Source organism: Onychostoma macrolepis, chromosome 16, assembly GCF_012432095.1.
Source record: "Onychostoma macrolepis isolate SWU-2019 chromosome 16, ASM1243209v1, whole genome shotgun sequence".
Taxonomy (NCBI): domain Eukaryota; kingdom Metazoa; phylum Chordata; class Actinopteri; order Cypriniformes; family Cyprinidae; genus Onychostoma; species Onychostoma macrolepis.
In genome coordinates, this window is record NC_081170.1 from 24,303,877 (window position 1) to 24,330,779 (window position 26,903).

Consider the following 26,903-nt stretch of genomic DNA (forward strand, 5'->3'; position numbering starts at 1 on the left):
TGATAGCCATTGACCCCCACCCCCACGGAATGGCTACTGTCAACTTCATTTGTCAAAATTGTTGCTATACTGAATCTTAACATGTAACAGGTTTTACATGGAAACTGTGAGTTATATATGCATATGGATAGTTGACAAATAAAAATTGTCCTATGGTGTGACATAGCAAAAATGTAGAATAAAAAACTTAACACAAATAACATGAGAAAAATGTATCTTAATTAGAGTTACAAATAGCATGAGAGAGGTTTATCTTCAATGTTAGAGGTTATTATTATTATTTTTTTTACATTTTTCGGTCACACCATAGGACACATTGATACGTCAACTACCCATATGTGATATAAATGTATATATAAATTAGTGTATAGAATGCAAGTAATGAGGTAGAGAATAAAACAGAGACCATCTGAATGTAAATTGCTGTAAATATAGCATAAGGTGCAAATGAATAAGTATAATATGGAAGGTGAGCATTACAGAGTGGGATATATCAATAGTGTATAATTTTGTATGGCTAATGACCATAAGCATTATTCTATTTATTCCAGGCATTATTCTTACCTTTAATCATTAGCATCATCTTTGCTCTATAGAGGTAAATCTTTGCACATGTCTATTTCTGCTATAAAAGCGAACACACACACACACACACACACACACACTGACACACATGCTCACACTCACATTCTTGCACAGTCACACAGTCTGTCTGCGGTTTACCCTTACAACACTCAGACCCCTTTAAAATACACACACACACTGACCAGCCGTCTGTAGATAGAACCGTCTTTTCTGAACACACAGTCTACAAAACCCACTGTTCACTCTCTCACACGTACAGCACATGCCTGGAGTTCACTTTGAAGATAGAGGTGGCAATCACTTGTTCTATGGTACTGGAGCAGGACAGAGGATTGGCGTCTCAATGGTAAACACTTCAGTTTGAGAAGAGCAATCATATGTACAGTAGTTTCTGGAAAAAAATGGTTTAGATGGACTGGCACATTTCTTAATGTGTTTATTTAGAAATGATCACTCATTTAATCTATGCAAGAAGATTTGACAGTCTGTACCTGTTTTGCCATAAAGATGAAGATCAATATTCTTCTGCATTTGACGTTATTGCTGGTGAGGACATCAATCATTGAAGTTTCACCTGTGGATAAATTAACAGACGTTTCTGGTGGCAGCACTCAGCATTTAAACTCAGTTCAGCTTGGAGAATGTAGCTACACCTTCATTCTGCCAGAACCTGAGGAGAGCAGGACTGGTAGCTGGCCAGAAGAACATGATGGTAATTATGAAGGTAACAGTGTCCAGAAAGAATCTCCACAGGGGAAGCAAAGCTGCTTAAACCAGCGGTTCCAACACCTAGAGCTTGCCATGGAAAATTACACCCACTGGCTCCAAAAGGTAAGTCAACATGTCATTTAATGTGCTGCTGTTGACCAAAGCACTGCTGATGGAGAGTGAGTGGATCACACGCACTTAAAAATAAAGGTTCTTTATTGGTATCTGTTGTTCAATAAAGAACCTTTAGCATCAATGGAATCTTTTTATTGTACAAAAGGTATTCTTTATAGTGCAAAAGTTTTCTTCGTATCATTGTTCACACTAAGAACAAATGGTTTGCATCGATGTGCAGACCCCATTTGGCATCTAATGTCTTGCCCATTTGGCAAGACATGTAATTTAGGCACAATTAATGTACAAATAAATTGTGTAATGTTGCAGAATGTATTTATTTTTTTAGCGTATCACTGAATGTTTTTTTTTAAAAGTGGGTTTTAATCCCAGAGCACAGATACATTAGAATGAAACACTTCAGGCTCAGTTCTGGATCCACAATTTCTGTGTCTGTTCAGTCTCTCAATGTCAGGGAATACTTTGGGGAACAGCTTGACAGTCAAGGATTTGATCAGCCTCATTTCCTGCTCTTCATGTTATAGTCTAGTACAACACACTCTCATGGCAATTCCTAACCAAAATTATTGTAATTTTAATGGTTTCAAAAAACAAGAAAAAAATGCTTGTGAATTGGTTAACAGTAAGTTTCCCTAAAACTGTAAGAGATCTAATGGGATATTCCATGTAATTATATAGTAAAGTACAGTTACAGAATTAAAAAAGAACAAGTCTTCTTATAATTTACAGTGAAAATTCGTAAACGGACAAAAATAGATTTTTGATATATATATTTTGTTACAGAATGATCAGAACATGAGACGTGTGGATCCATGTGCAAGGCTTTATTCATAGACATGGTCATACACAGGCAGGATCAAACACTAGCAAACAGGTATATAGAGGGCAAGTCACAAGAGCAGTCCAGTAAACAGGTGTGGGTCGATCGACGGCACACGTAATCCAGGGGGCGAGGCGAACAGAAATCCAAACAGACAGACAATAGTCCAGATGAGGGGCGAACAGAGTCCGAAACGGCGAGACAAAGGGTTAATTCAAGACAGGCGATAATTCCAGGGCAGGCAGCAGACTGACAAGACGAGATAAACAGGCTAAGATACAAGACTAGACTGGACTGGACTGGACTGGACTGGACTAGAAACACGGAAAGGCTCTGTAAAGTTGCTATCGCTAACACAGTGATATGCGCAAACAATACTTGGCAGTCTGAGAAGGATCTGAGTGGGTGTAATATAGTGTGTGTGTGATTGGTTACAGCTGTGTGAAATCAGAGTGACATGTAACAGTCGGTGTGAAATTCAATATGATGGAGGGGCGACCTCTGGTGGCAATTGGACAGAAGTCCATGAACCGGACCCGTGACATATTTATATATATATATATATATATATATATATATATATATATTTTTTTTTTTTTCTATGAATTTAAGTTAAATATGTAAAAATTAAATGTTGCTACCATATTTTTTGCTCATAAAGTTATAGCAATTTTTTAATTTTTCTTTTTTTGTTATAGCAATTTTTCAGTTTTTCTTTTTTTGCGAAGCAATGACAAATTCTTATGAATATCATTCACCCAGCTTGGGGTAAATTCTTTATTTTAAAAAATATATTTCTTTATTATTTTATTAATAGAAAATCATGTTTTTATTACTCGAATCTTAAGAATTCATACAAATTTACCATCAATCTACCAAAACATAAAATAGTTTGTTAACACTTTACTTAAAGCCTTAATATCTAATGCATTATAAAAGTAGTTTTGATGCATAATTATGCCTTGTAATGCACTGTATAATCTCATGAATAATTGTAACCATAGATATAATTCTACTCAGCTATTCATTGTTACACCTTCAGAAAGTATAATGCATTAAATCACACAACAAACAAACCTTCAAATATTTATAATGCATTTTAACTTCGGTTACAATTATTTATGAAAAGATATAATGCATTACAATGTACATAATGAATACCTTTATAATGAATTATACATAAAGGCTTTAAGTAAAATTTGACCAATAGGTCATGTTCAGATTTGTAAGATGTTCTGTCTATTCTATTGTAGATTAGGAAGCAGGTATTGACATCTTATTTTAACTTTGCCCTGGTGGTTGGTTATCAATATTTTGCATTTTATATAATTTTACTGATTGTGAAATATTATTACAATACAAACTATATCTATGAGTCTAAAGTGCTGCACTACATTCCCAGTAGGTTCCCAGCCAAGGACGTCAACATTGCTTAATTTGTATTGCAAGAGAATTTCCTCCAGACTGCACAAAGAACTGACACTAAACTCTTTGTTCTTCACACAGTGACCAGGTCAAGGGTTGAGAGGTGTGCTTGTGGCATTGTATATTGTGACAGTAAGGATACCTACATGCATATAGAGGGCTTGTGAAAAAAAGTGTGCTTAATTGTATTTATTATCCACCTGCAGTGTCTATCAAAAAAATAAAATTAATAAATATTAATAAATTAATACATAAATAACAAAAAAATAACAATAATAATAAATAAATGAAAAAGAAATGAAATTAAGGCTACTTAAGTGTACTTAAAAATAATGTTTTAAAAAGTGCACTTTGTAATAATGTCAAATCAAAAGCTGTACTTAAAAAAATCCATTTTAAATCACTATATTTTAATAATCTTTTGTAATGGGTAGAAAAAGTACACTTGTTAGCTAACATACTAAAGCACATGTAAAGTTCTTCATTAAATGTTGTGTTATTTGATATAACATTTAAAGTTAATATATTTTAAATGTACTAAATTGCAACTTCATTAACATAAAAGTTCCAAGAGAATGACATTAAAATACATTTTAGTTTACCATAAAAGCTTATCTGTACATTTGACAGTCCACTTTAAGAATATTTCAAAGACAACAGAAGTAATTATCAAATACTTACGAAGATGTACTTAAGTCCTACTCTTAAGTGCTAACAAACACTCTTATGTAACTAATCGCATTTAGTACAAATAATACTATAATATGTTTTCATTTGCTTGTAGGGCAAGCAAATCTGTTGAACAATGAGAATGTGCTTCCCATTGCCGTATGCACAACTGGACTGCTGTATTCCCTCTTGATTTCAAACTGACATGACTCTTTCCACACCTTCAAAATTTATTTTTTGCATTCCTATCGGTCAAGCGCTTCATTAGAGCTGTCTTTAGTGAGTAGGCGCCCCAGTGGGGCAGGGTTGTGTGTTTCTGAGCTGATGGGGGAGACTTGATCTGTCCCTAAGACACCCTGTCCCCATTTCAAATCCCAGTGAGCCAAACCAGCCAGCAGTGAGGATGTGTGGGCTTTCAACCATCCCTTAGGGGCTATGTTCTACGTGAAATCAGAGGACTGAAGATTGAAACACTGCAGCAAATACTCCCCCCTCTTTTTTTTTTTAAACAAATATGGAAATATGTCCCTTTAGACCAGTGGTTTTCGGGTGGGTCGCGAGACTTAAAAAATGGGTCGTCAGGATGATTTAAGGAAAACGTATTCAAGACTCAGGAAAGAAGCAATTAAATAACATAAACAACAAAACGAAAGTAACCGGCAGCCGCCTCAGGTCAGAATCAAATGTGTATTTGTGTTTGCGCTCTGTTTTTGCAGCGTTGTACACTGTAGCAAATCAGAGACATATCTTTTGATTTCTATAACGCAATGGCCAATCAGAGGAGCTTTAGTGAGTCAGAATCCACTCACCGCTCAGAACGCGAGTGTTCTTGTCCAGTCCAGAGTTCTGGAAGCTCGCGACGCGAATCCTCTGATTATAATGAACAGAGTGCAGAAGTGATGTAAATAAGAGTTTAACTGTGCTGTGTTGACAGATTCATTGATTATAGCTGAATTAGAGATCGCGATAAACTTAAATGAGTGACAGCTTTTTAAGGAAGCACACTTTGCGCGCTTTCTTTGCTGTAGTCTGGCATTCAGAATTTGAATAAAAGTTTCGTTTTTCATGCTGCTAAGCGGACCAATGTGGCGTACTAAGTTGCAAAAAACTTTCGGAAGTGACATCCGCATATTCTCTCGAAATCGCAATGACATTGTAATAATGTCAGAATAGATGTGCATGAAGGCAAAGCACCCTCATTAATTGAGCTCTACGGTGGGACTCGAGATCGGTCTGTAACGCAGTTGTCTTTCCTTCTAAATAAATAAATAAATAAGGGTCGCGTCAACCCAGACAGCAAGCAGTGTCGGCCCTGATCCGGCCCGCATGGATTTCACACAGGCCAGATGTGAGCTGGATCTGGGCCAAAACTATGTTGCTGTCTGGGAATTTAAAAAGACAAAAATAGGGTCGCTCTGAAAAAAAAGTTTGAAAACCACTGCTTTAGACTAATGACTGATGATTAATGGGAAAAAAGGAAATACACTTTAATACTTCCATTGTATGCCAACATGTACATGTAATTTGTTCAGGCACAAATCCACTTAATTTTCCATTCTATGAATCTCTTGAGACTCTTTGATCAATGTACTTCACTATCCTTAAAAAACAAAACAAAACAAAAAACTTATGTTGACACCGTTGCTGCGTCCCAATTCGCATACTATCCGTTCTAAATAGTATTCGACAATAGAATTAGTATGTCCCAAATCATAGTATGTTTAAAAAAGTATGCCAAAGATTCCCGGATGGTCTACTACTTCCGGTTAGAATTCGAAGTGCAGATCGATCGATGCACACTCTTCTAACCATAAACATATAAATATAGGTATTTATATGTCTATGCTTCTAACGGCTAATATTGCCCGTAACACATTGCGCTGTGGACGATAATTCGATTAGAACTACAAACGCGCATAAAAAGTGTTAAAAACTACAAACATGGCGGATATGCGTGACAGACCGACAGGTAGAGAAAGGGATTTGATTGATAAATAATCAATGTCTAACCTGATTAAAAAATATATTTATTTAATGTTATCCACGTTATAATTCATATGCAGCAACACTGTTAACTTTTATAATGATAGGTTTGGTCATTAACAGATAGAAAGCACACTCGGGCCGATTCTGGCTGAAATGCGGCACTGACTCTACAAAACACTTCTAGCTGACAGGCGGCTTTTTCTCTCTGGGCCGATCTCGGCTGAAAGCTGTTGTAGGTGCGGCAGGTCTGCACTCGGTGTAGTTGCGTGAATTTACCTTCGGCCCGAGTTGGTTTTGTCACCGGCGGCCGCTGCTAGAATGAAGATCAGCCGCTGAGAGAGAGATTTGGCGGTTAATCCTGAGGAGATTTCGGCGGGCACAGTTCTCAAGAGGAATACTTCAGCTGCAAAAAGGTAAGTTAAGTTATCTAATGATCAATCTAGTGTTGTTTGATGTTTAAATGCCACGAAGAGTATAGTTTTTAGATGGTTTCTGTTAGGTTTGCGATGATAATAGCGTCAGAAAAACCATTCGGTCCCGGATATATTGAGTGTTGATGAGTAAGGTTAGGCCTAACTGTCAGGCGCGGTCTCTTTGGGAAAACAATATGTAACTTTTTAATATGAAAAACCGATGAGCTGTATCCAGTGCACGACAATGTTAGGTAATTAAATTTTAATGAGTTAAATTCTATTTTGTTTGCTAGAATTCATTCGATTCGTCTTTTTCAACGAGTGATTGCTATTGAATCAAAGGAGTCGGACTGCGCTGCAGGCGCCATAAACATCTATACGAGTGACTCTGTCTGATTCGATTCACTTAACCATTCAAATGAGTCATTTGTTTGTGAATCAAACTGAGCACGCTGTTGTAGCATTACACCTGCTAAGGCAATTCAATATGTGCAATCTGAATTTAATAATAATATTTATTTTGTGGTAACACTGCCGTGTTGGAAGCTCTGACAGAGAAAAACACTATAGATACGTAAGAGAGCCGTAAAATGTAAGTGCATCATCTTTTCTTGAATGGAGGCCTAATCTGTCTGCTGCACTTTAGAGTGATTCACTTTAGAGTGAATGAAAACGTTTGAAGCATAGATATGCCGTATGATGTGACTTAAAATCATACTTATTTTACTCTGGTGGGGATTATTATGAGCAAACGAATTTAAAAGTTTAATCTGAACACTATATATATGTAATCTGACATTTATTTTTTTACAGAAATTCTGAGCTGCTGCATGAACATTCATCAAACATATAAGGTGCGAATTCTGGGTCTGGTCCTAATGATTGTAAAAAGCTGTAATGCTTAAGATTAAATAATTACCTTACAATATATATTTATACATATTTCAAGGCTGCAATTTGGAAAAAACTTTCAAGCTAATGCTGCTGAAATGGAGGTCAAGGGGACTGAAGAGGTGGCTCCAGCAGATCAAAAGGGTGGACTTCAGGAGGCAGACACTCTGTGAGTTTAAAAGTCCCATCTCTTTAACCTTCCATACACATGACACACTATCACATTTCTATAATTCAAATCTCTTAAAGGATTTTTATGCTGCACCAATTAGGGCAAGCAGCAACACTTCCTATAATATCTAATGTACATGTTAATTTGTAAGAAGAATGACATCATTGCTTATATTAGTTGCTTATATACCGTCTCACCCTTATCCCTAGGTTACAGTAATCAGCTGATCCAGACCAGACGGTGGACATGCGCCAAGGAACGACCACAACACATCCCTGACTGTCAGCGGAGACCTTGTCAGCTAGATGACAGATCCCTGTGAAGATGGCCCCAGCACAGTTCCTCGGCAAAGACTACGAGAACCAGACAAGCCCTCTACGCTGACCCTTTTTACTAGCTTCACCTGCTGGCATGATATTACTTCATGCAGAAGAAGTTGGATGAAATATTCTGAATGATATCAATCCACAATCTGACTTGATGCAGCCTGGAATAATCACACCACGTTCATTCGTTTGGCCAGAGGAGACCGTTTCCTGACTGAGCCGGGTCTTGTTTGGGTTTGGGTTCCTTGTCACTGTTGCCTTTTGTCTTGCTTGGTTGAAGACACCTAATATTCAGCAATATTATTGACTTGTCTGCACTGACACCATTTGATAAGAACTGAACTGAATTATGACACACAATGTTTTATATATGAAGAGTTTATTTGCAAAAACAGATAACTCTGTTTTTAAATGTTTTTAAAAATCATGTTTTTTGTTATCATGTTTTTGTTTCGTGTTAGTTAGCTAGTATTTATTAGCTATTCTTTACCTAATCAAAATAACCTGAATGCAGTTTGATTGAGATTAATTAGAATGCACAATGAAAAAACATGACCGTTAAAAACGAAGTTATCTGTTTCTGCAAATGAACTCTTCATATATATATATATATATATATATATATATTATACAGTAAATATAATTGACTTGTTACTTTGTGGTTTAAAAATTGTGAATGTTTATACTGTAGTGCATTTGTTCATATATATTTATATTAAAGAGTCATTTTACAGGGCATGGGCCGCATCTGGGCCAGAGGAAATTGTTTGAGTTGGTTTTCAGTGTGTGTGCCAGTTTTGGGCCGGGGAACCCAGCCAGAACTGGGCCAGAATCTAAGCAAGGTTGTTGCCCAGAGGTGGGCCAGACAAATTTTGTTATCTTGAGCAGAGTTCTTGGCATGAAAGACCCGCGATGTGCTTCTTTATTTCTCTCCAATACGGTAGGAAATCAAATTAAACGAAATGTGGATTTTGTTAACTGTAACAAGATGATTGACAGGGCAGTTTAAACAGTTACATGATGCACGTAACTAAGCAACAGAGAGTCTGTTAAAGAAACAGCTATGACGAAGTAGTATGTCCCAAAGCTTGCCTAATATTCTAATAGGCTACATACTCAAAAGTATGTACTTTTTCTTCACAAAAAGTGTACATACTTTTAGGGCATAGTACAAGTAGGCGAATTGGGACAAAGCACATCTTATTTATGTATTTTAAATAAGTTACTTTTCAAATGGCCTTTATTTATTTATGCCATGGTCTGTCTGAATACTCGATTCTGATTGCCTGGCAGGTGTTCGTTGAACCGCACAGGTAGTTCCTGGTCAGTTTAATCACGTTCTATATTAATGCGCTTCCTATAAACATTGGTAACCATAGTAACATACAGTTACAGTTGAATAGTAATACAGACGAAAATAACCGTCATTTTTATCGTTCCGGTCAAATATTGCAGCGCAAATATTATTAACATCTTTAATATGTGAATGCTGGCAAATGACCATGGCATAAACGGGATAATCAACGGCTAGCTGTGCATAAACGATTTGAATACACTTCGCGGAAGCAACCACCCTCCGCTGCGCATCGGGCGGTTCTTCGCCTCCACGTCGTGCATTCAAATCATTTAATGCACAGCTAGCCGTTGATTATCCCTTACATGTTTTAGTGTTTTAACCACTGATCTATATATAATGACCAGTGGTTTTAACTCTTCAGACTTTTAATCAGTCTACAAAAATTCTTAATAAAACTATTATGTTTAATAATCTAAACCATTGTAATATATATTGTGTTAACGTAACAATACAATCAAAAATGTAAACAAAATAAACAATCAAATAAACAAACAAACCAAAAAAGTCATGACCTCACAAAACCAATTTGCTCCATTTAACATTTATTTAAAAAACAAACAAAAAAAACAGGTAGTGTTTTTTTTTTTTTTTGATGCTGCTGCTGTATAAGGAGAGCAGCATTCTTGACATGAAAGACTTAAATATTACTTGTAAACTATTTTTGTATTGAGCTTATTTCAGAATTAATCAATTGGTCATTTTATTGTTATATTGTACTATATGTTACACATGTAATTTCCATCACCATCACCAATCCCTAAACATAAGATAAGATAATTTACCTCAGATAATACACTAATGTTTCTGAGTCTGTATTATCTTGACCTATTGAAAAGTCTTCCTGTCTACAACATCTGTAAATCACAACCCCTGCTCTCTTACCACTGATATGCTCTGAAAGAAGATTGCGACTTATTTAATCCCTGCCTGTGGCTGTTTGGTCCAGCTAGCACAGTCTTACTAGGATGCAAGACAGTAGATAAACACATCCTGTTACAACACTTCATCTGAGTGTTATGCACTCCAGGCCCAGAGGACATACAGCTATCACTTCAATGCAGCGAGTATTTATACATCTTGGACTCCATCTCACTGAGAGCAGCTGAAAATATCTCTTCCTGTAAACACTGTACAAAGTGCTGATAAGCAACCCAGAGAATGTGCCAGTCCTGAAGCATTGCTCTGTGGGATGTGTTCAAATTGTCTTTGTTGTGATAGAGTAAGCAGAAGAGTCATAACATCATTACATTTGATGATATGTTCAATTTATAACTGGTGCTTTGCTTGGATATAGTGGTATTTGTTTCTGCTACAACAACTATTGGCAGGTGTACAAAATCAAACATGCAGTCATGAAATTTCCAAGACATGTTTAGTAGATTGGCATGCACCCTTTCTGTCCCAATATGACAGTATTCATGTACACAAAGCAAGGTTCATAAAGTAATGGTTTATTGAGTCTTGTGTGAAAGAATTTGACTGCAAAACACTGAGAACTTTACCCCATTTAGGTCAGTGACGTATACAGTAAGAGTGATCACAATAAAGAAATTTAAAACACGTTAAATGTTTTTTTGTTTTTTTTTAGGAAATGTTTTAGGAATTTGAATGACTCTAAAATGACATTTGTTGTAACCATCAAGTAAAAAGTGAGTGTACACAATCTCTAAAAAAAGTAAAAATACAGCCAGTGTATTGTGTTAATAAAGGAATTTTGCATATTGTTTTAGCCCCATTTCGAAAGAAATGACCGTAAACTTAACTGAAAATGTACTGGTAATTTTCTGCCAGGACATTATACATTTTTCCTACTGATTGATTGATTGACTGATTATTTTAAGAGTCAATATTAATTAAAATTAAGTTTCTGTATTTTTCAAGTAAAAAAAAAAGTTTTACAAATGCAAGGAATTATTATTCTTAAATGTCATTACGTTTTTAGAGAGTCACGCCACTTGACATTCTACATCCTGCACTAACCTTGCAAAAAAGTCAAATTATCTGATATTATATAAGAAATATTGATATTATCTGATATTATGATAAGAAAAGTGCTGAATTTGATACCCAGTTGTGTGTGTCTTCAGAGGCTCTCTCTATGATATTGTTTCCTGCTTTTATTTCACAGCACATTTCTGCATTTTGATGGCAAAACGTGATTTAATTTTTCAAAGGTTAAATATAGTTTTCATGCATGAGATTGCCAGAGCTAACAAACACATCTATATTTTATCACCAACATGGCATAACAAACAGACTTTGTCTTGCAGCTGTTTTGTTATTTTAACTGGAGTTTATAGATAAATATTCCTCATTCAATGGAGCTTTTATCCCCATTTCGTCTAAAAAATGAGGTAGTGGTCCTCATACTAAAAAGCATTTCACAAAAAGACATTACTAATGATACTTTGGGTGTTTGAGGAATTACGATTAGGATTCCTCATTGTTTTTCTCTTTTTGGTTCCCAGACTATAATATGAGAATTTACAATGAAATATAATAAATATCATCTCATTCAGGGTATATATAGCTGCTCAAGACCAGAGTGATTCTATCCTGCACAATGCCCCAAAGAGTACAGCTGCAAGTATTTCAAAATAATGTACAGTATGTGACTTTGTATAAAGACCATAATGAATAATGTTATGCTCCCGGTCACTCTTTCTCTCTGCCTGTGTGTTTGCATACAGATCGAGGTCTTTGTAAAAGAGAGTCTGACAGAAGACACAACACACCTGCGGAATAATGCTTTACATAGTGAAATGACAGCCATGCTGAATCTTGGCACCAAACTGCTTTCCCAGTCCACCCAACACATCAGGAGACTAACAGACATGGAGACACAGGTGTGAATTCATATCCAAAATGTCCAAAGGCATTCATCATAACATGCTAATATTGGCTTGTAAGTATTCTTGGAAAATCATGAATTTACTTAATAAGAAACACCCTTTTGCAGTGTGTTGATGGCTACAGAGAATTGTGAAGCTGAAAAGTCTCTAATATGACAATAACACAACTAATATGTCATTTATATAACAGGCTTTGAATCAGACTTCAAGAGTGGAGATTCAGTCACTGGAAAACTCCTTGTCCTCCATCAAACTTGAGAACAAACTGCTCCGGCAAACCAGTGAGATCAACCAACTTCAGGACAAAACAGAGTAGAGTGTTTTTCAATGACACTTTTTGACACTTTTCTTGACACATGATGCATCTTTCACTTACATTTTTTTTTTGCTTTTGTTGTTTTCTGGTAATTCTTGTCCTATTCATGTCTGTGTTCAGTGCCCTAGAGCAGCGTGTGCGTAACATGGAGGCACGTCATCATGCAGAATTGGGTTGGATAAAGAGTGAGTGGACAAAGCTCCAGAGACTCCTGGCATCTCAGAGCTCTTCAATACAGAGCCTGGAGCTCAATCTAGAGCAGGTCATCACCAACAACAGCGCCCTCTACCGTGAGCAACTACAACTGCAAAGTACCATCAGTAATCTGCTTAAAATGTGCCCTAAGAACAAAGGTAAACAAATTGGAGATAGAGTTATATATGCACACGACAGGGAAAAAAAAAATACATGGAGAATTTGTTCCCACAACTTATTAATTAATTCCCTCATTTGTGAGGTTACAAACATTGTATTGCATTGCATGCTCTGACAGTTTTATCAACTCCAGTGATTAATTTCTTAAAATCTGTCTGCTTTACATCATGTAGAATTCAAATGTGTCTGGCTCACATCAGGGGTCCTGCAGACCATAAATAACCCACTTTGCTGCCAAGTTTTACTTGGATCTGAAACACTGCCTGAAATGTCACAGAGTCGCACACTTCCCACGTCCCACTTCAACCTCAATATACAGATATATGAGGCTGAGCACTTAGAGCAAGTCACGTATATAGAGATGGATTCATTCACTTAAGCTTTTTAGGATTCAGTTGGTAGCCCAAACACTGTGATTTGAGCAAAGGTCTCATTTTTATATCCACAAGGCTGTAACCAGTATTTGTAGTCAGATTTACTCGCAATAGCTTACAAACCCCCCTTTTTTCTCTCTCTCTATGTACTGTATAAGCAAAAACTGAATGCAGTCTTTACTTTCTACATCCATGCTTGTTTGAAGCAGTGAGTCCAAATGTTTTCAAACAAATGGATGAGCAGAGAAAATACAGAGACTGTGCTGAACTCTTCCGGGCTGGATTTAACAGGAGTGGAATTTACACCATCTACATTAGCATGCAAGACATGCATAAGGTCAGTCTAAATGGGATCTGATAACACAGCTACAGGAGTCAGGCCAGTAGTGTTGCATTTGTTATGTTTTGCTGTGGATGTTTCCTCATACATAACATTTCTTTCCTTCTAAAGTGAAGTGAGTAAATTTTTTGTTTTAAAATACTTCCTCCTTCCGTATGTGATGAGACAACTATGAAAAAAGCATTTTGTTGTTGACTTTTATTTCATAATCTAACTTTTCTGTGGGGCTTTCCACATTACCAACATACTCTGATGGTAATGAAAACTGGCAAATATGTATGATCCCACTAGTATGTTTTTGTATGACCTGCTGATTATTGAAGATAATTAATATATAGGCACATCAGTGACTCCTGAGTTTAATATTATTTTCAACATGTATAGCATAGATTTAGAATAAAGCATGGGCAACATACTGAATAAAGTCATAACCAAAAATGTTATGTTTGCTTTTTCTGGAGTAATCAACCTACAGTATATCTGTGTCAGAGTACACTGTATCAGGTATTGGCTAACTCGGAAAAGCAAGAGCTGGAAATACTCTTGGCTGAACTCTCAGAGTAACAGCTGCGTGGATGCGGCACTCCAGAGCTTACACTGCCTGTACTGGCCTCGTAACTTAATTCTGAGTTCTGGTGCTGTGAGTAGCAAGCCCATTATTACATTTAATCTGGTCGATGGCCATATTAGCAGAAGAGCAATATACTAGAAAAAAAAAATTAACCTGCCAAAATTAAAAACCTATGCTACTTTAGTTTTTAAGTGGAAAATTGTGAATCCGCAGTAGTAATTTCAACTTGCAGTAATTCAACAACTTTAAATGTACTTCCTGATAAAGTAAATCATCAGAATTCATAAGTAGCCTTTATTTTGTTTTGCTTACATTTGTAAGTGCACAAAAGATAATTTTCCACTCAAATACAATTGTCCTTAAAACCAACACTATGTGCTCAGCTTTTTAAGTACTGTTCTAAATTATGAATAAAACCCTTGAATTTAAGGAGCATAAATGCCATAAGCCTCCATCTTATCCTGTTGTATCTTCTCCTACTAGGTTTATTGCAACATGGAAAGTTCTGGTGGCGGCTGGACCGTCATACAGTTGAGGAAAGATGGAACGTTGGACTTCCACAGAACTTGGAAGGAGTATAAGATGGTAAGTCTTATGAAGTGAAACAAATAATTTCTTAAGATATTAGAAGTGGCAATAAATGTCATTGGATCCCAGCTAGGTTTATTAATCTTCTGACTGAAATTACGATTAAAGTCTTGTTAAAAATATTAGGGAACATAATTTTTGAACAAAGCAATCCAGCAGTGGAGTTCAGCATGTACAAAGGATATTGAAAGGACAACTCACTGGTTTGGTTTGTACTTAGTAGTGCTGACCGAGGCCTGGCATAACTCCCAGAAGTGACTGGCCTGGTACACAGAAAGAGGCACATAGCAACTGCCATCTTGATTTGGTTCATTTAGAGGACATGATTTGCCTGTGGTATGGACAAGCCAGTTCTCACTATTCTGATCTTGTTATGGGTAATATCTCCACGATACAGTACAGCTGTCCTGAAACAAATCCTATTAAGTCTTTATGACAAAAAAAAAAAAAAAAGTTATGGTTTTTGTCAAACACCAACTAAATTTATTTATTTTGATTTAATTTATTGAATTACATTGGGAAAAACAGTCCCTCACATGACATGCTATAGACAGAAATATATATATATATATATATATATATATATATATATTGTGGTCATAAATTAAGAATTTGTTCCCAGTGGGCATGATCTTATGAAAACGTACAACATTCATACAAATTCATCATCAGTTTGCTGAATAGTGAGACAGATGATTTTTATTAATTTCCTCCCTCATTTTAGTTAAATCTTGGCCACAGTTGACCTTAATTAAAATAAGTGAACAAATTAATACAATGGATATTGTTGGACAGGTAGCATTGTACTTGCCTGCGATGTTTGGAATAGTAGCTTTTAGTAACATATCTGCTGTAAACCTTGCCTGGTCTTCTAAATATAATTTCGATTGTCCCAAGTTTTCTGGTTAAAGTTTCAAGTAAATTATAGTTTTGAATTCTCACACTAGGCATTTGGTTGAAGGTTGAACTAGGCAATGTAACAAATAGCTTCCTAATGAAAATGTAAAAATTCAGGTTTTTGTGTGCGTTAGATTTTGGAAAATATGGGAACACTTTTTTATGATAATCCACTTTAGACATTCTACTAACAATACTGTATATAAGTTTGTAACTACAATGTCAACTACAAGTCATTATAGTATTAGTAGAATGTCTGCTTAATATCTGCTAACACTTTATTTTGATGCTCCCCAACACAATTTCTGCTGACTATGAGTATCTTTGCATGGCCATGTCAACTTACAACCCGAATTCCGGAAATGTTGGGATGTTATTTAAATTTGAATAAAATGAAAACTAAAAGACTTTCAAATCACATGAGCCAATATTTTATTCACAATAGAACATAAATAACATAACAAATGTTTAAACTGAGAAATGTAAAAAAATTTTGCACAAAATGAGCACATTTCAAATTTGATGCCTGCTACAGGTCTCAAAATAGTTGGGATGATGGGGCATGTTTACCATGGTGTAGCATCTCCTCTTCTTTTCAAAACAGTTTGAATACATCTGGGTATCGAGATTATGGGTTTCTGGAGTTTTGGTGTTGGAATTTGGTCCCATTCTTGCCTGATATAGGTTTCCAGCTGTTGAAGAGTTTGTGGTCGTATTTGACGTATTTTTCCTTTAATGATGCGCCAAATGTTCTCTATAGGTGAAAGATCTAGACTGCAGGCAGGCCAATTCAGCACCCAAACTCTTCTACTACGAAGCCATGCAGTTGTAATAGCTGCAGTATGTGGTTTTGCATTGTCTTGCTGAAATACACAAGGCCTTCCCTGAAATAGACGTTGCCTGGAGGGGAGCATATGTTGCTCTAAAACCTTAATATACCTTTCAGCATTCATAGTGCCTTCCAAAACATGCAAGCTGCCCATACTGTATGCACTTATGCACCCACATACCATCAGATATGCTGGCTTTTGAACTGAACCTCTCCCTCCTCTTTAGCCCGGAGGACACGACCTAAATTGTTTACCAACAATGGTTTCTGGAAGTATTCCTGGGCCCATTTAGTAATGTCAATGACAGAATTATGCCGATGAGTGATGCGGTGTCGTCTGAGGGCCCGAAGACCACGATCATCCAACAAAGGTCTTCGGCCTTGTCTCTTACGCACAGAGATTTCTCCAGTTTCTCTGAATCTTTTGATGATGTCATGCACTGTAGATGATTATATTTGCAAAGCTTTTGCAATTTGATGTTGAGGAACGTTGTTTTTAAAGTATTCCACAATCTTTTTACGCACTCTTTCACAGATAGGAGAGTCTTGGCCCATCTTTACTTCTGAAAGACTATGCCTCTCTAAGACATCCCTTTTATAGCTAATCATGTTACAGACCTGATGTCAATTAACTTAATTAGTTGCTAGATGTTCTCCCAGCTGAATCTTTTCAAAATTTCTTGCTTTTTCAGCCCTTTTCTCGTGCCAACTTTTCTGAGACCTGTAGCAGGCATCAAATTTGAAATGAGCTCATTTAGTGGATAAAAGTGTACAATTTCTCCATTTAAACATATGTTATGTTCTCTATGTTCTATTGTGAATAAAATATTGGCTCATGTGATTTGAAAGTCTTTTAGTTTTAATTTTATTCAAATTTAAAAAACCGTCCCAAAATTTCCGTAATTTGGGTTGTATTCTACTAACCCTAAACCAAAACCTAACAGACTACTAATACTCCAATGAGAGTTAGTTGACAAATAAGTACAAATTAGATTATACATTCATACAAATTCTACACCAGTTCGCTGAATTGTAAAATACTTGTACAAATGTTCACAAATTGCCAAGATAGTATGTCTAAACAGAAGTCAATGGAAAGTCCCTACCATTATTAAAAAAAAATGTGCATGTGTTTGTGTATTTCAGGGCTTTGGGAGTCTGACTGGAGAACACTGGTTGGGCAATGAGCTGGTGTACAAGTTGACCAATCAGAGGCAGTACACTCTTAGACTGGAGCTGACAGACTGGGATGGCAAAGTGGCCTTCTCCCAATATGACAAGTTTTACCTTGGTAGTGAGAAACAAAACTACAGGTAGAGAGTTGGGTAAATTTACTTAAATTTAAACTCATTGCTCTTTCAACCCAGAATTGTTTTATGACATATTTATTGTAAAAAACCTTTAATAACACATTGCACTGCTTTTCTGGGCTGCTTGACTAAACTCTTCATACCCTCAGTTTCCATACATACGGAGACATCAAAACAGACACAATCTTTCACGCATTCAATTTGGCTTCAGTGCTATTATTCATTATCAAAATATGTTTGTCTCATGACAGCCAGTTGTTTCACAGGAAGCAATTCAGAAAAAGGCCCAAAATGCACCTAGGTGTGTCAATAATGCAGATTATGCAGTTAGTGATAGATTTAGAGCAGGGGTGTCAAATTCAGTTCCTGTAGGGCCACAGCCCTGCAGAATTTAGTTCCTACCCTGCCTCAACACACAAGCCATGTATTTTTCAAATAAGCCTGAAAAACTTGATTAGCTGGATCAGGTGTGTTTAATTAGGATTGAAGCTAAACTATGCAGGGCTGTTGCCTTCCAGGAACTGAGTTTGACACCCGTGTTTTAGAGCATGCTATACTATAGTGCTTTCAGTACGCTCTTAACGCTCTGGGGTCGAAGGCCACACCGGTGCAGCTTTTTCTTGATGACCACGAAAAGCACAAAAATAATCTGTAATTTTTGATCACACAGATAAGAATAAGGTTTGAAACTGTAAAGGGTCTACTTTCACTTGTGTATAGTCATAATAATGACAAAACAATGTGCTTTTGTAAAATAATGAAAACAAACAGGGTGCGCTCTCTGCCATCTCGGTCTCTGTAAGCTTTCTAAATAAAACAACCTGAATCTCAGCAAATATTTGCCTCACAGACATGATACATATATGTATAGAAAGCTTGAAATGTCTACCTTTAAATGAAGCCATTTAAGTCTGTTCGTATTTGAAAGAAAACGCACTGAGAGAAATGAGACAGAATTTACCTTAGAAGAAGAACACGATAAGGCTTGATCCCGTGGAGAATAGCATTCTGATTAGTAAGATTACTTGCATTAGTTATTATTGTGTTTTTGTGACATAACTTGTACACATTTTACTAGTTAGACTTTTTCCAAACTATAATTCCTGACTACATGTGTGAAATCAAGTGAAACATTTTGAAATGTGTGTCATTTCATTGCATGTTTGGCACAAAGGTGTGTGACTGTTCAAGCCCTTTGTCTCTTAGGTGTGAATCACCAAATATTGATGGCCATTGTCACTCCCTAGCATACGGCCTTTCTAACTCAAAACATGTCTTACAAAAGTTAAATAAATATATGTATTTTTTTCTGTGAATGAGTGAGCAGGATGATTTTCATCATTTTTCATCATTTTGTAGCAAAAAACTCTAGTCTACCCCATCCAGATCTCAAAAGTCTTGTGAACAAATGTTCAGTATGTGTTTTATGGGCTTATTTCAGTGACTTAAACTTTTTAGTTTTTCACTAACCATGCATAAACTTTGTTTTCTCAAAAACACTAATATGTACATTCATGCTGCTCACATATTACTGTAGCATAGTTTGTGCTGATTAAGTATAATCTGATTTCAGACAGTGACGGCGCTACACCGGGGCTAGGGCGGCTATAGCCCCATCAGAATTTTGAATAGCCCCAGTATAGCCCCCCCCAATAAGTTGACCAGATGTCCTGTTTTTTCCGGGACAGTCCTGTATTTCAGCTCTATTTTTAGTGTCCCGCGAGAACAGCCTAATCAAAGGCAACCAAGCTCGTCGTAGCACAAAATTACCATCCAATCCACAATTCGTTATCGATTAACTTGCAGTAAGTGAAGCTGGGATAGGCGGAATCACGCTGAATGACACAACTGATGTGTGAGGACTATCTCACGTAAATACAGTCGGTTATGGCTTAAGTTAACGTAAACAGGTGGACGAAAACCGGATATGTGTCAGTATATTACATTCGTTTAATGTTGTAGTAGTGTTCGTTTAATGTTTAATTTAAGTGTAAAGTATGCACAGATAATACATACATCTGAATTGTTTTGATAATGCTGAGCACATGGTTGCTGTCCAGTTCTGAAGTCTTTCACCTTTGCATGTAAAAGGTTTTTGTCGTTGTCTTGTGGTCACTTGTATTAAGCTTGTGTTTATTTTGTTGAATACCAATTCTTTGCCAAATAAAATTTAAAACTATACTTCTGTTAAATGTGGTGTGTCCCATAGCTGCTTTTAATTAAAAAAAATGACTTTTTTTGAAAAATGAATATCAATTATTTTCTTAGCACCCACACATATTGATCTAGCTCCCCTTTAGCCTGGTAGAGAAAAAATTCTGGTGCTGTGCCTGATTTCAAACATTAATATGTTTTTAAGATACAGAATACTTTGTCTCTGTATGGTGGTGTTTACTCAATACACAGTCAAAACAGTCAGAGACAACATAAACAAATGCGTACTGAGACGCATTTTTAAAAGTTGTAGCCCTTTAACAAAAGTCATTCTCTTGAAAATTGTCAGTATCAGTCAGGTGTCTTTGTGTATTATTATTTTTCAGCAGCTTACGCCATGAGCACCAGTTCTTGAGTCTTCTTTTGTGTCATTCAACTGACTGTGCTACACTGAAGTATTTTAGTTTACCCCATAAATGATTTTTTAACTTAACATGCATTCCTACGATGGTGCTATTTGAGGTAAAATGCTGGAAATAAGCAAGCTACATAAAAATAATCAAACATGTCCATCCACTTTATAATAAGGTTCAATTCATCTATTAGCTATCAGCTAGCAATGAACCAAAATACAGCATTTACAAATCTAGTTTATTGTCAGTTCATAAATCTACTATTATACTATTTTTGTTGTTAAACCATGAACTTGAATTATATTAGCAAAATTATAGTACAATTACAGAGCAGAAAATATAACATCAGCCAAGCATTAACCAAGCATTGCTTGCTCGTAATGCCTGGTGCATGAACTAATGTTAATGAACTGAAACTTATATTTATTTGAACCTAGTGGATTAGTTTGGGGTTAGTTCACCCCAAAATGAAAATTCTGTCATTAATTACTCACCCTCATGTCGTTCCAAACCCGTAAGACCTTCGTTCATCTTCGGAACACAAATTAAGATGTTTTTAATGAAATCGGAGAGCTATCTGACACTCCATAGACAGCAACACAACTGAAATGTTCTCAGGTCCAGAAACGTAGTAAATACATCGGTAAAACCGTCCATGTGACATTAGTGGCTCAACTTCAGTTTTGCGACGCTACGAGAATACTTTTTTTTGCAAAGTGTCATTTCTTCAGTGTTGTCACATGAAAAGATATAATAAAAAAATTTACAAAAATGCGAGGGGTATACTCATTTCTGTGAGATACTGTATATATATATATATATATATATATATATTGTAACACTTAAACGGTTAGTTCACCCCAAAATGAAAATTCTGTCACGCTACAAGAATACTTTTTTTTGCGCAAAGAAAACAAAAATAACTAAATAATATTAAATAATAATTTACTCAACCATTCTTGAACGTAATCTGTGTATTAAGTGTTGTTTACGTTTAGGGGAAAGCGTGCGTATGCGTTGTGATACTCTCTAAAATGGCGGACGACGCAACTCGGGGGAGAAGAATGGTTGAGTAAATTATGTTATTTTTGTTTTCTTTGCAGTAGTGAGTGTACAGCTTGTATAACAGTGTAAATTTGCTGTCCCCTCAAAATAACTCAACACACAGCCTTTAATGTCTAAAGCTCTGGCCACAAAAGTGAGTACACCCCTAAGTGAAAATGTCCAAATTGGGCCCAAAGTGTCAATATTTTGTGTGGCCACCATTATTTTCCAGCACTGCCTTAACCCTCTTGGTTATGGAGTTCACCAGAGCTTCACAGGTTGCCACTGGAGTCCTCTTCCATTCCTCTATGATGACATCATGGAGCTGGTGGATGTTAGAGACCTTGTGCTCCTCCACCTTCTGTTTGAGGATGCCCCACAGATGCTCAATAGGACTTAGGTCTGGAGACATGCTTGGCCAGTCCATCACCTTTACCCTCAGCTTCTTTAGCAAGGCAGTGGTCGTCTTGGAGGTGTGTTTGGGGTCGTTATCATGTTGGAATACTGCTCTGCGGCCCAGTCTCCGAAGGGAGGGGATCATGCTCTGCTGAACTGTAGCTCCCCAGTGCCGGCAGCACTCATGCAGCCCCAGACCATGACACTCCCACCACCATGCTTGACTGTAGGCAAGACACACTTGTCTTTGTACTCCTCACCTAGTTGCCACCACACACGCTTGACACCATCTGAACCAAATAATTTATCTTGGTCTCATCAGACCACAGGACATGGTTCCAGTAATCCATGTCCTTAGTCTGCTTGTCTTCAGCAAACTGTTTGCGGGCTTTCTTGTGCATCATCTTTAGAAGAGGCTTCCTTCTGGGACGACAGCCATGCAGACCAATTCGATGCAGTGTGCGGCGTATGGTTTGAGCACTGACAGGCTGACACCCTACCCCTTCAACCTCTGCAGCAATGCTGGCAGCACTCATACGACTATTTCCCAAACACAACCTCTGGATATGACGCTGAGCACGTGCACTCAACTTCTTTGATCAACCATGGCGAGGCCTGTTCTGAGTGGAACCTGTCCTGTTAAACCGCTGTATGGTCACCGTGCTGCAGCTCAGTTTCAGGGTCTTGGCAATCTTCTAATTATTCTGTATTTTCGTTGTATGCGATTGATATCTAGTAGTAATTTGACGATTTCATGTTAAATTAGTAAATAAAAGATTGCTCTGATCTGTCATGGCTATTAGGGCTTAAACGGATCGCAGTTGATCCGTGATATACGGACCAGGTCCAGACCCCACCGTTCGGCATGTGAGTCGCAGATTAATTTGCCAATTTACACGTTCAAGCTATTTAAAACCACAAGAAGAAATGAAACAGAACTCAATTTGTTACTTGCGCGCTGTACTCGCACACACCCGAAGTGCACACAAGCATAGAGACGTGTTTCAGACAGTGCGGCATACCGAATTGATTCCTCTTTCATGTATCCCTGCATTTAAGATATACAGGTGCTGGTCATATAATTAGAATATCATCAAAAAGTTGATTTATTTCACTAATTCCATTCAAAAAGTGAAACTTGTATATTATATTCATTCATTACACACAGACTGATATATTTCAAATGTTTATTTCTTTTAATTTTGATGATTATAACTGACAACTAAGGAAAATCCCAAATTCAGTATCTCAGAAAATTAGAATATTACTTAAGACCAATACAAAGAAAGGATTTTTAGAAATCCTGGCCAACTGAAAAGTATGAACATGAAAAGTATGAGCATGTACAGCACTCAATACTTAGTTGGGGCTCCTTTTGCCTGAATTACTGCAGCAATGTGGCGTGGCATGGAGTCGATCAGTCTGTGGCACTGCTCAGGTGTTATGAGAGCCCAGGTTGCTCTGATAGTGGCCTTCAGCTCTTCTGCATTGTTGGGTCTGGCATATCGCATCTTCCTCTTCACAATACCCCATAGATTTTCTATGGGGTTAAGGTCAGGCGAGTTTGCTGGCCAATTAAGAACAGGGATACCATGGTCCTTAAGCCAGATACTGGTTGCTTTGGCACTGTGTGCAGGTGCCAAGTCCTGTTGGAACATGAAATCTGCATCTCCATAAAGTTGGTCAGCAGCAGGAAGCATGAAGTGCTCTAAAACTTCCTGGTACACGGCTGCGTTGACCTTGGACCTCAGAAAACACAGTGGACCAACACCAACAGATGACATGGCACCCCAAACCATCACTGACTGTGGAAACTTTACACTGGACCTCAAGCAACATTGATTGTGTGCCTCTCCTCTCTTCCTCCAGACTCTGGGACCCTGATTTCCAAAGGAAATGCAAAATTTACTTTCATCAGAGAACATAACATTGGACCACTCAGCAGCAGTCCAGTCCTTTTTGTCTTTAGCCCAGGTGAGATGTTTCTGACGCTGTCTGTTGTTCAAGAGTGGCTTGACACAAGGAATGCGACAGCTGAAACCCATGTTTTGCATACGTCTGTGCGTAGTGGTTCTTGAAGCACTGACTCCAGCTGCAGTCCACTCTTTGTGAATCTCCCCCACATTTTTGAATGGGTTTTGTTTCACAATCCTCTCCAGGGTGCGGTCATCCCTATTGCTTGTACACTTTTTTCTACCACATCTTTTCCTTCCCTTCGCCTCTCTATTAATGTGCTTGGACACAGAGCTCTGTGAACAGCCAGCCTCTTTTGCAATGACCTTTTGTGTCTTGCCCTCCTTGTGCAACGTGTCAATGGTCGTCTTTTGGACAACTGTCAAGTCAGCAGTCTTCCCCATGATTGTGTAGCCTACAGAACTAGACTGAGAGACCTTTGCAGGTGTTTTGAGTTAATTAGCTGATTAGAGTGTGGCACAGGTGTCTTCAGTATTGAACCTTTTCACAATATTCTACTTTTCTGAGATACTGAATTTGGGATTTTCCTTAGTTGTCAGTTCTAATCATCAAAATTAAAAGAAATAAACATTTGAAATATATCAGTCTGTGTGTAATGAATGAATATAATATACAAGTTTCACTTTTTGAATGGAATTAGTGAAATAAATCAACTTTTTGATGATATTCTAATTATATGACCAGCACCTGTATATGCATGCGGGTTTGCAGTTACGTCGCAGTACTGGAAATAATTCAGTTTTAAACCGGTGAACGTCTTAACTTCAGTCATACAGAAAGTGAAAGTAAAAAAAAAACTGACAGAGTTTTCTAACGCTACACTAACAGCGCATATTCGACAAGAGACGAATCTACTTCAACATGTGCTTATAACAGTATAAATGAATACATTTATACTGTTATATAAATGTAACTCCCCCACCCCCCACCCAGAAAGATAGTTTTCAAACTGTAATCGGTCCGCGGTGTAAAAAAGGTTGGGGACCCCTGGCCTACGCCATCTTTATGTAGAGCAACAATTCTTTTTTTTAAATCCTCAGAGAGTTCTTTGCCATGAGGTGCCATGTTGAACTTCCAGTGACCAGTATGAGAGAGTGAGAGCGATAACACCAAAATTAACACACCTGCTCCCCATTCACACCTGAGACCTTGTAACACTAACGAGTCACATGACACCGGGGAGAGAAAATGGCTAATTGGGCCCAATTTGGACATTTTCACTTAGGGGTGTACTCACTTTTGTGGCCAGCGGTTTAGACATTAATGGCTGTGTGTTGAGTTATTTTGAGGGGACAGCAAATTTACACTGTTATACAAGCTGTACACTCACTAATTTACATTGTAGCAAAGTGTCATTTCTTCAGTGTTGTCACATGAAAAGATATAATAAAATATTTACAAAAATGTGAGGGGTGTACTCACCCCTAAGTATATGTATATATATATATACAGGATGCAGTACTGCTTTATTTTATAAGGCAAGGCAAGGCAAGTTTATTTATATAGCACATTTCATACACAGTGGTAATTCAAAGTGCTTTACATAAAAGGAAGTGAAATAGTCAATAAAAAATAAATAAATAAATAAAAAATAAATAAATATATATATATACTCTCTTATTATCTACCTGTCTTTCTGTGTTAGGTTGTTCCTGAAAAGCTACAGTGGTACAGCTGGCAGACAGAGCAGTTTGGTAATAAATGGGGCTGACTTTAGCACAAAAGACATGGATAATGACAACTGCATCTGCAAGTGTGCACTCATGCTCACAGGCGGTAAGCAGCTCAATAGCATTGGAGCAGGGCAAAGTTTATAGTTTAATGTAACAAAACTTCATTCCCTTTCACTGTAAAAGTGCTGCTAGCATCTGGGAGTAAAGCAGATGATGATCAATACTAAACCTTTTTCTGAACTATCTCTCTATCTTAACATTATTCATTGTTCTTCTGAAGGCTGGTGGTTTGATGCCTGTGGCCCATCAAACCTCAACGGCATCTACTACACCTCTGGACAAAATTCAGGCAAACTTGATGGCATCAAGTGGCACTACTTCAAAGGCCCCAACTACTCTTTACGTGCAACCACCATGATGATCCACCCATTAGAATTTTGAGAAACCGATCATCTGTCATCAAATTATCACACATTTTTCCACAATGAATGAACTTATACATATGCTGTGTAACTGGTTAAATATTTTAATCAAGTTTGTGTGGGAAATTCAATGTCAAACTACTATAATTCTTATATGTTTATTACCTTTTCCTCATGTTATACATTGTGTTCTTTAAATAGTCTGTTGTGTTGATGGAACTCTCTACTGAGGGCTTGACTTACTGGTGTCATCAGCTTTCAGGAAATTCATGAACTCGTTTCTAAACTCTATTTGGTTACATTTTATTTTGATAGTCCACTTTAGACATTGTACTAACTATAAGTAAATTTGCAACTACATGTCAACTAGCTCTCATTAGAGTATTAGTAGACTGTTAGGTTAGTGTTACTGTAGGTTTAGGGTTAGTACAATAAGTTGACATGTACTTACAAAGATACTTACAGTCAGTAGAATGACGGTTAGAGAACCATCAAAAAAAAAGTGTTTGCAGATATTATCAGAACAAACACTTAAGCACAAGCACTATTTAAAAAAACTGATACTTGATACTTGATATGCATGTTACATTTTTCGGCTTTGTTGTAAATATTGTTTCTAGAATATTTTCTGAGCTTGGATTGTGTTGCCTTGATGGCAGGTGTGTCATAAACTAAAATGTGCTATTTTTTCCTGTTTTAAAAAAGTAAATTTTACATTTAGATTAAGAATTTATGGAAAAATATGTTTTATGTGCTGTTACCATGTGTTTAAAGTATGTTGTTAAATGCAGTTTGCTGCATATTACATCTTACAATATTACAACTGTATGCAGTAAAAGTTGCTGATAACAATCTGATGTATCATCTGTATCCTCGAGGTGATGACAA

The 26,903-nt window shown here is 36.9% G+C and overlaps 1 protein-coding gene and 1 long non-coding RNA gene across 3 annotated transcripts; both read left to right on the forward strand.

Annotated features, from left to right (window-relative positions):
* The first annotated feature begins 778 nt into the window (after positions 1–778).
* On the forward strand, positions 779–26,903 carry LOC131521184 (angiopoietin-1-like). Of its 2 annotated transcripts, none has more exons than XM_058745682.1 (10): positions 779–931; positions 1,093–1,416; positions 12,178–12,333; positions 12,530–12,651; positions 12,776–13,008; positions 13,611–13,741; positions 14,799–14,900; positions 17,776–17,942; positions 25,566–25,696; positions 25,874–26,903. In XM_058745682.1, the coding sequence occupies exons 1-10, from the start codon at positions 848–850 to the stop codon at positions 26,032–26,034; spliced, it is 1,611 nt and encodes a 536-aa protein (XP_058601665.1). In that variant the 5' UTR covers positions 779–847; the 3' UTR covers positions 26,035–26,903. The 2 variants fall into 2 exon arrangements, with proteins under 2 accessions (XP_058601665.1, XP_058601667.1); XM_058745684.1 differs by having other exon boundaries at positions 13,614–13,741.
* On the forward strand, positions 5,633–8,651 carry LOC131521185 (uncharacterized). The gene is made up of 4 exons (XR_009266224.1): positions 5,633–6,741; positions 7,555–7,595; positions 7,691–7,801; positions 8,014–8,651. It is a non-coding gene; the product is annotated as an uncharacterized LOC131521185 (long non-coding RNA).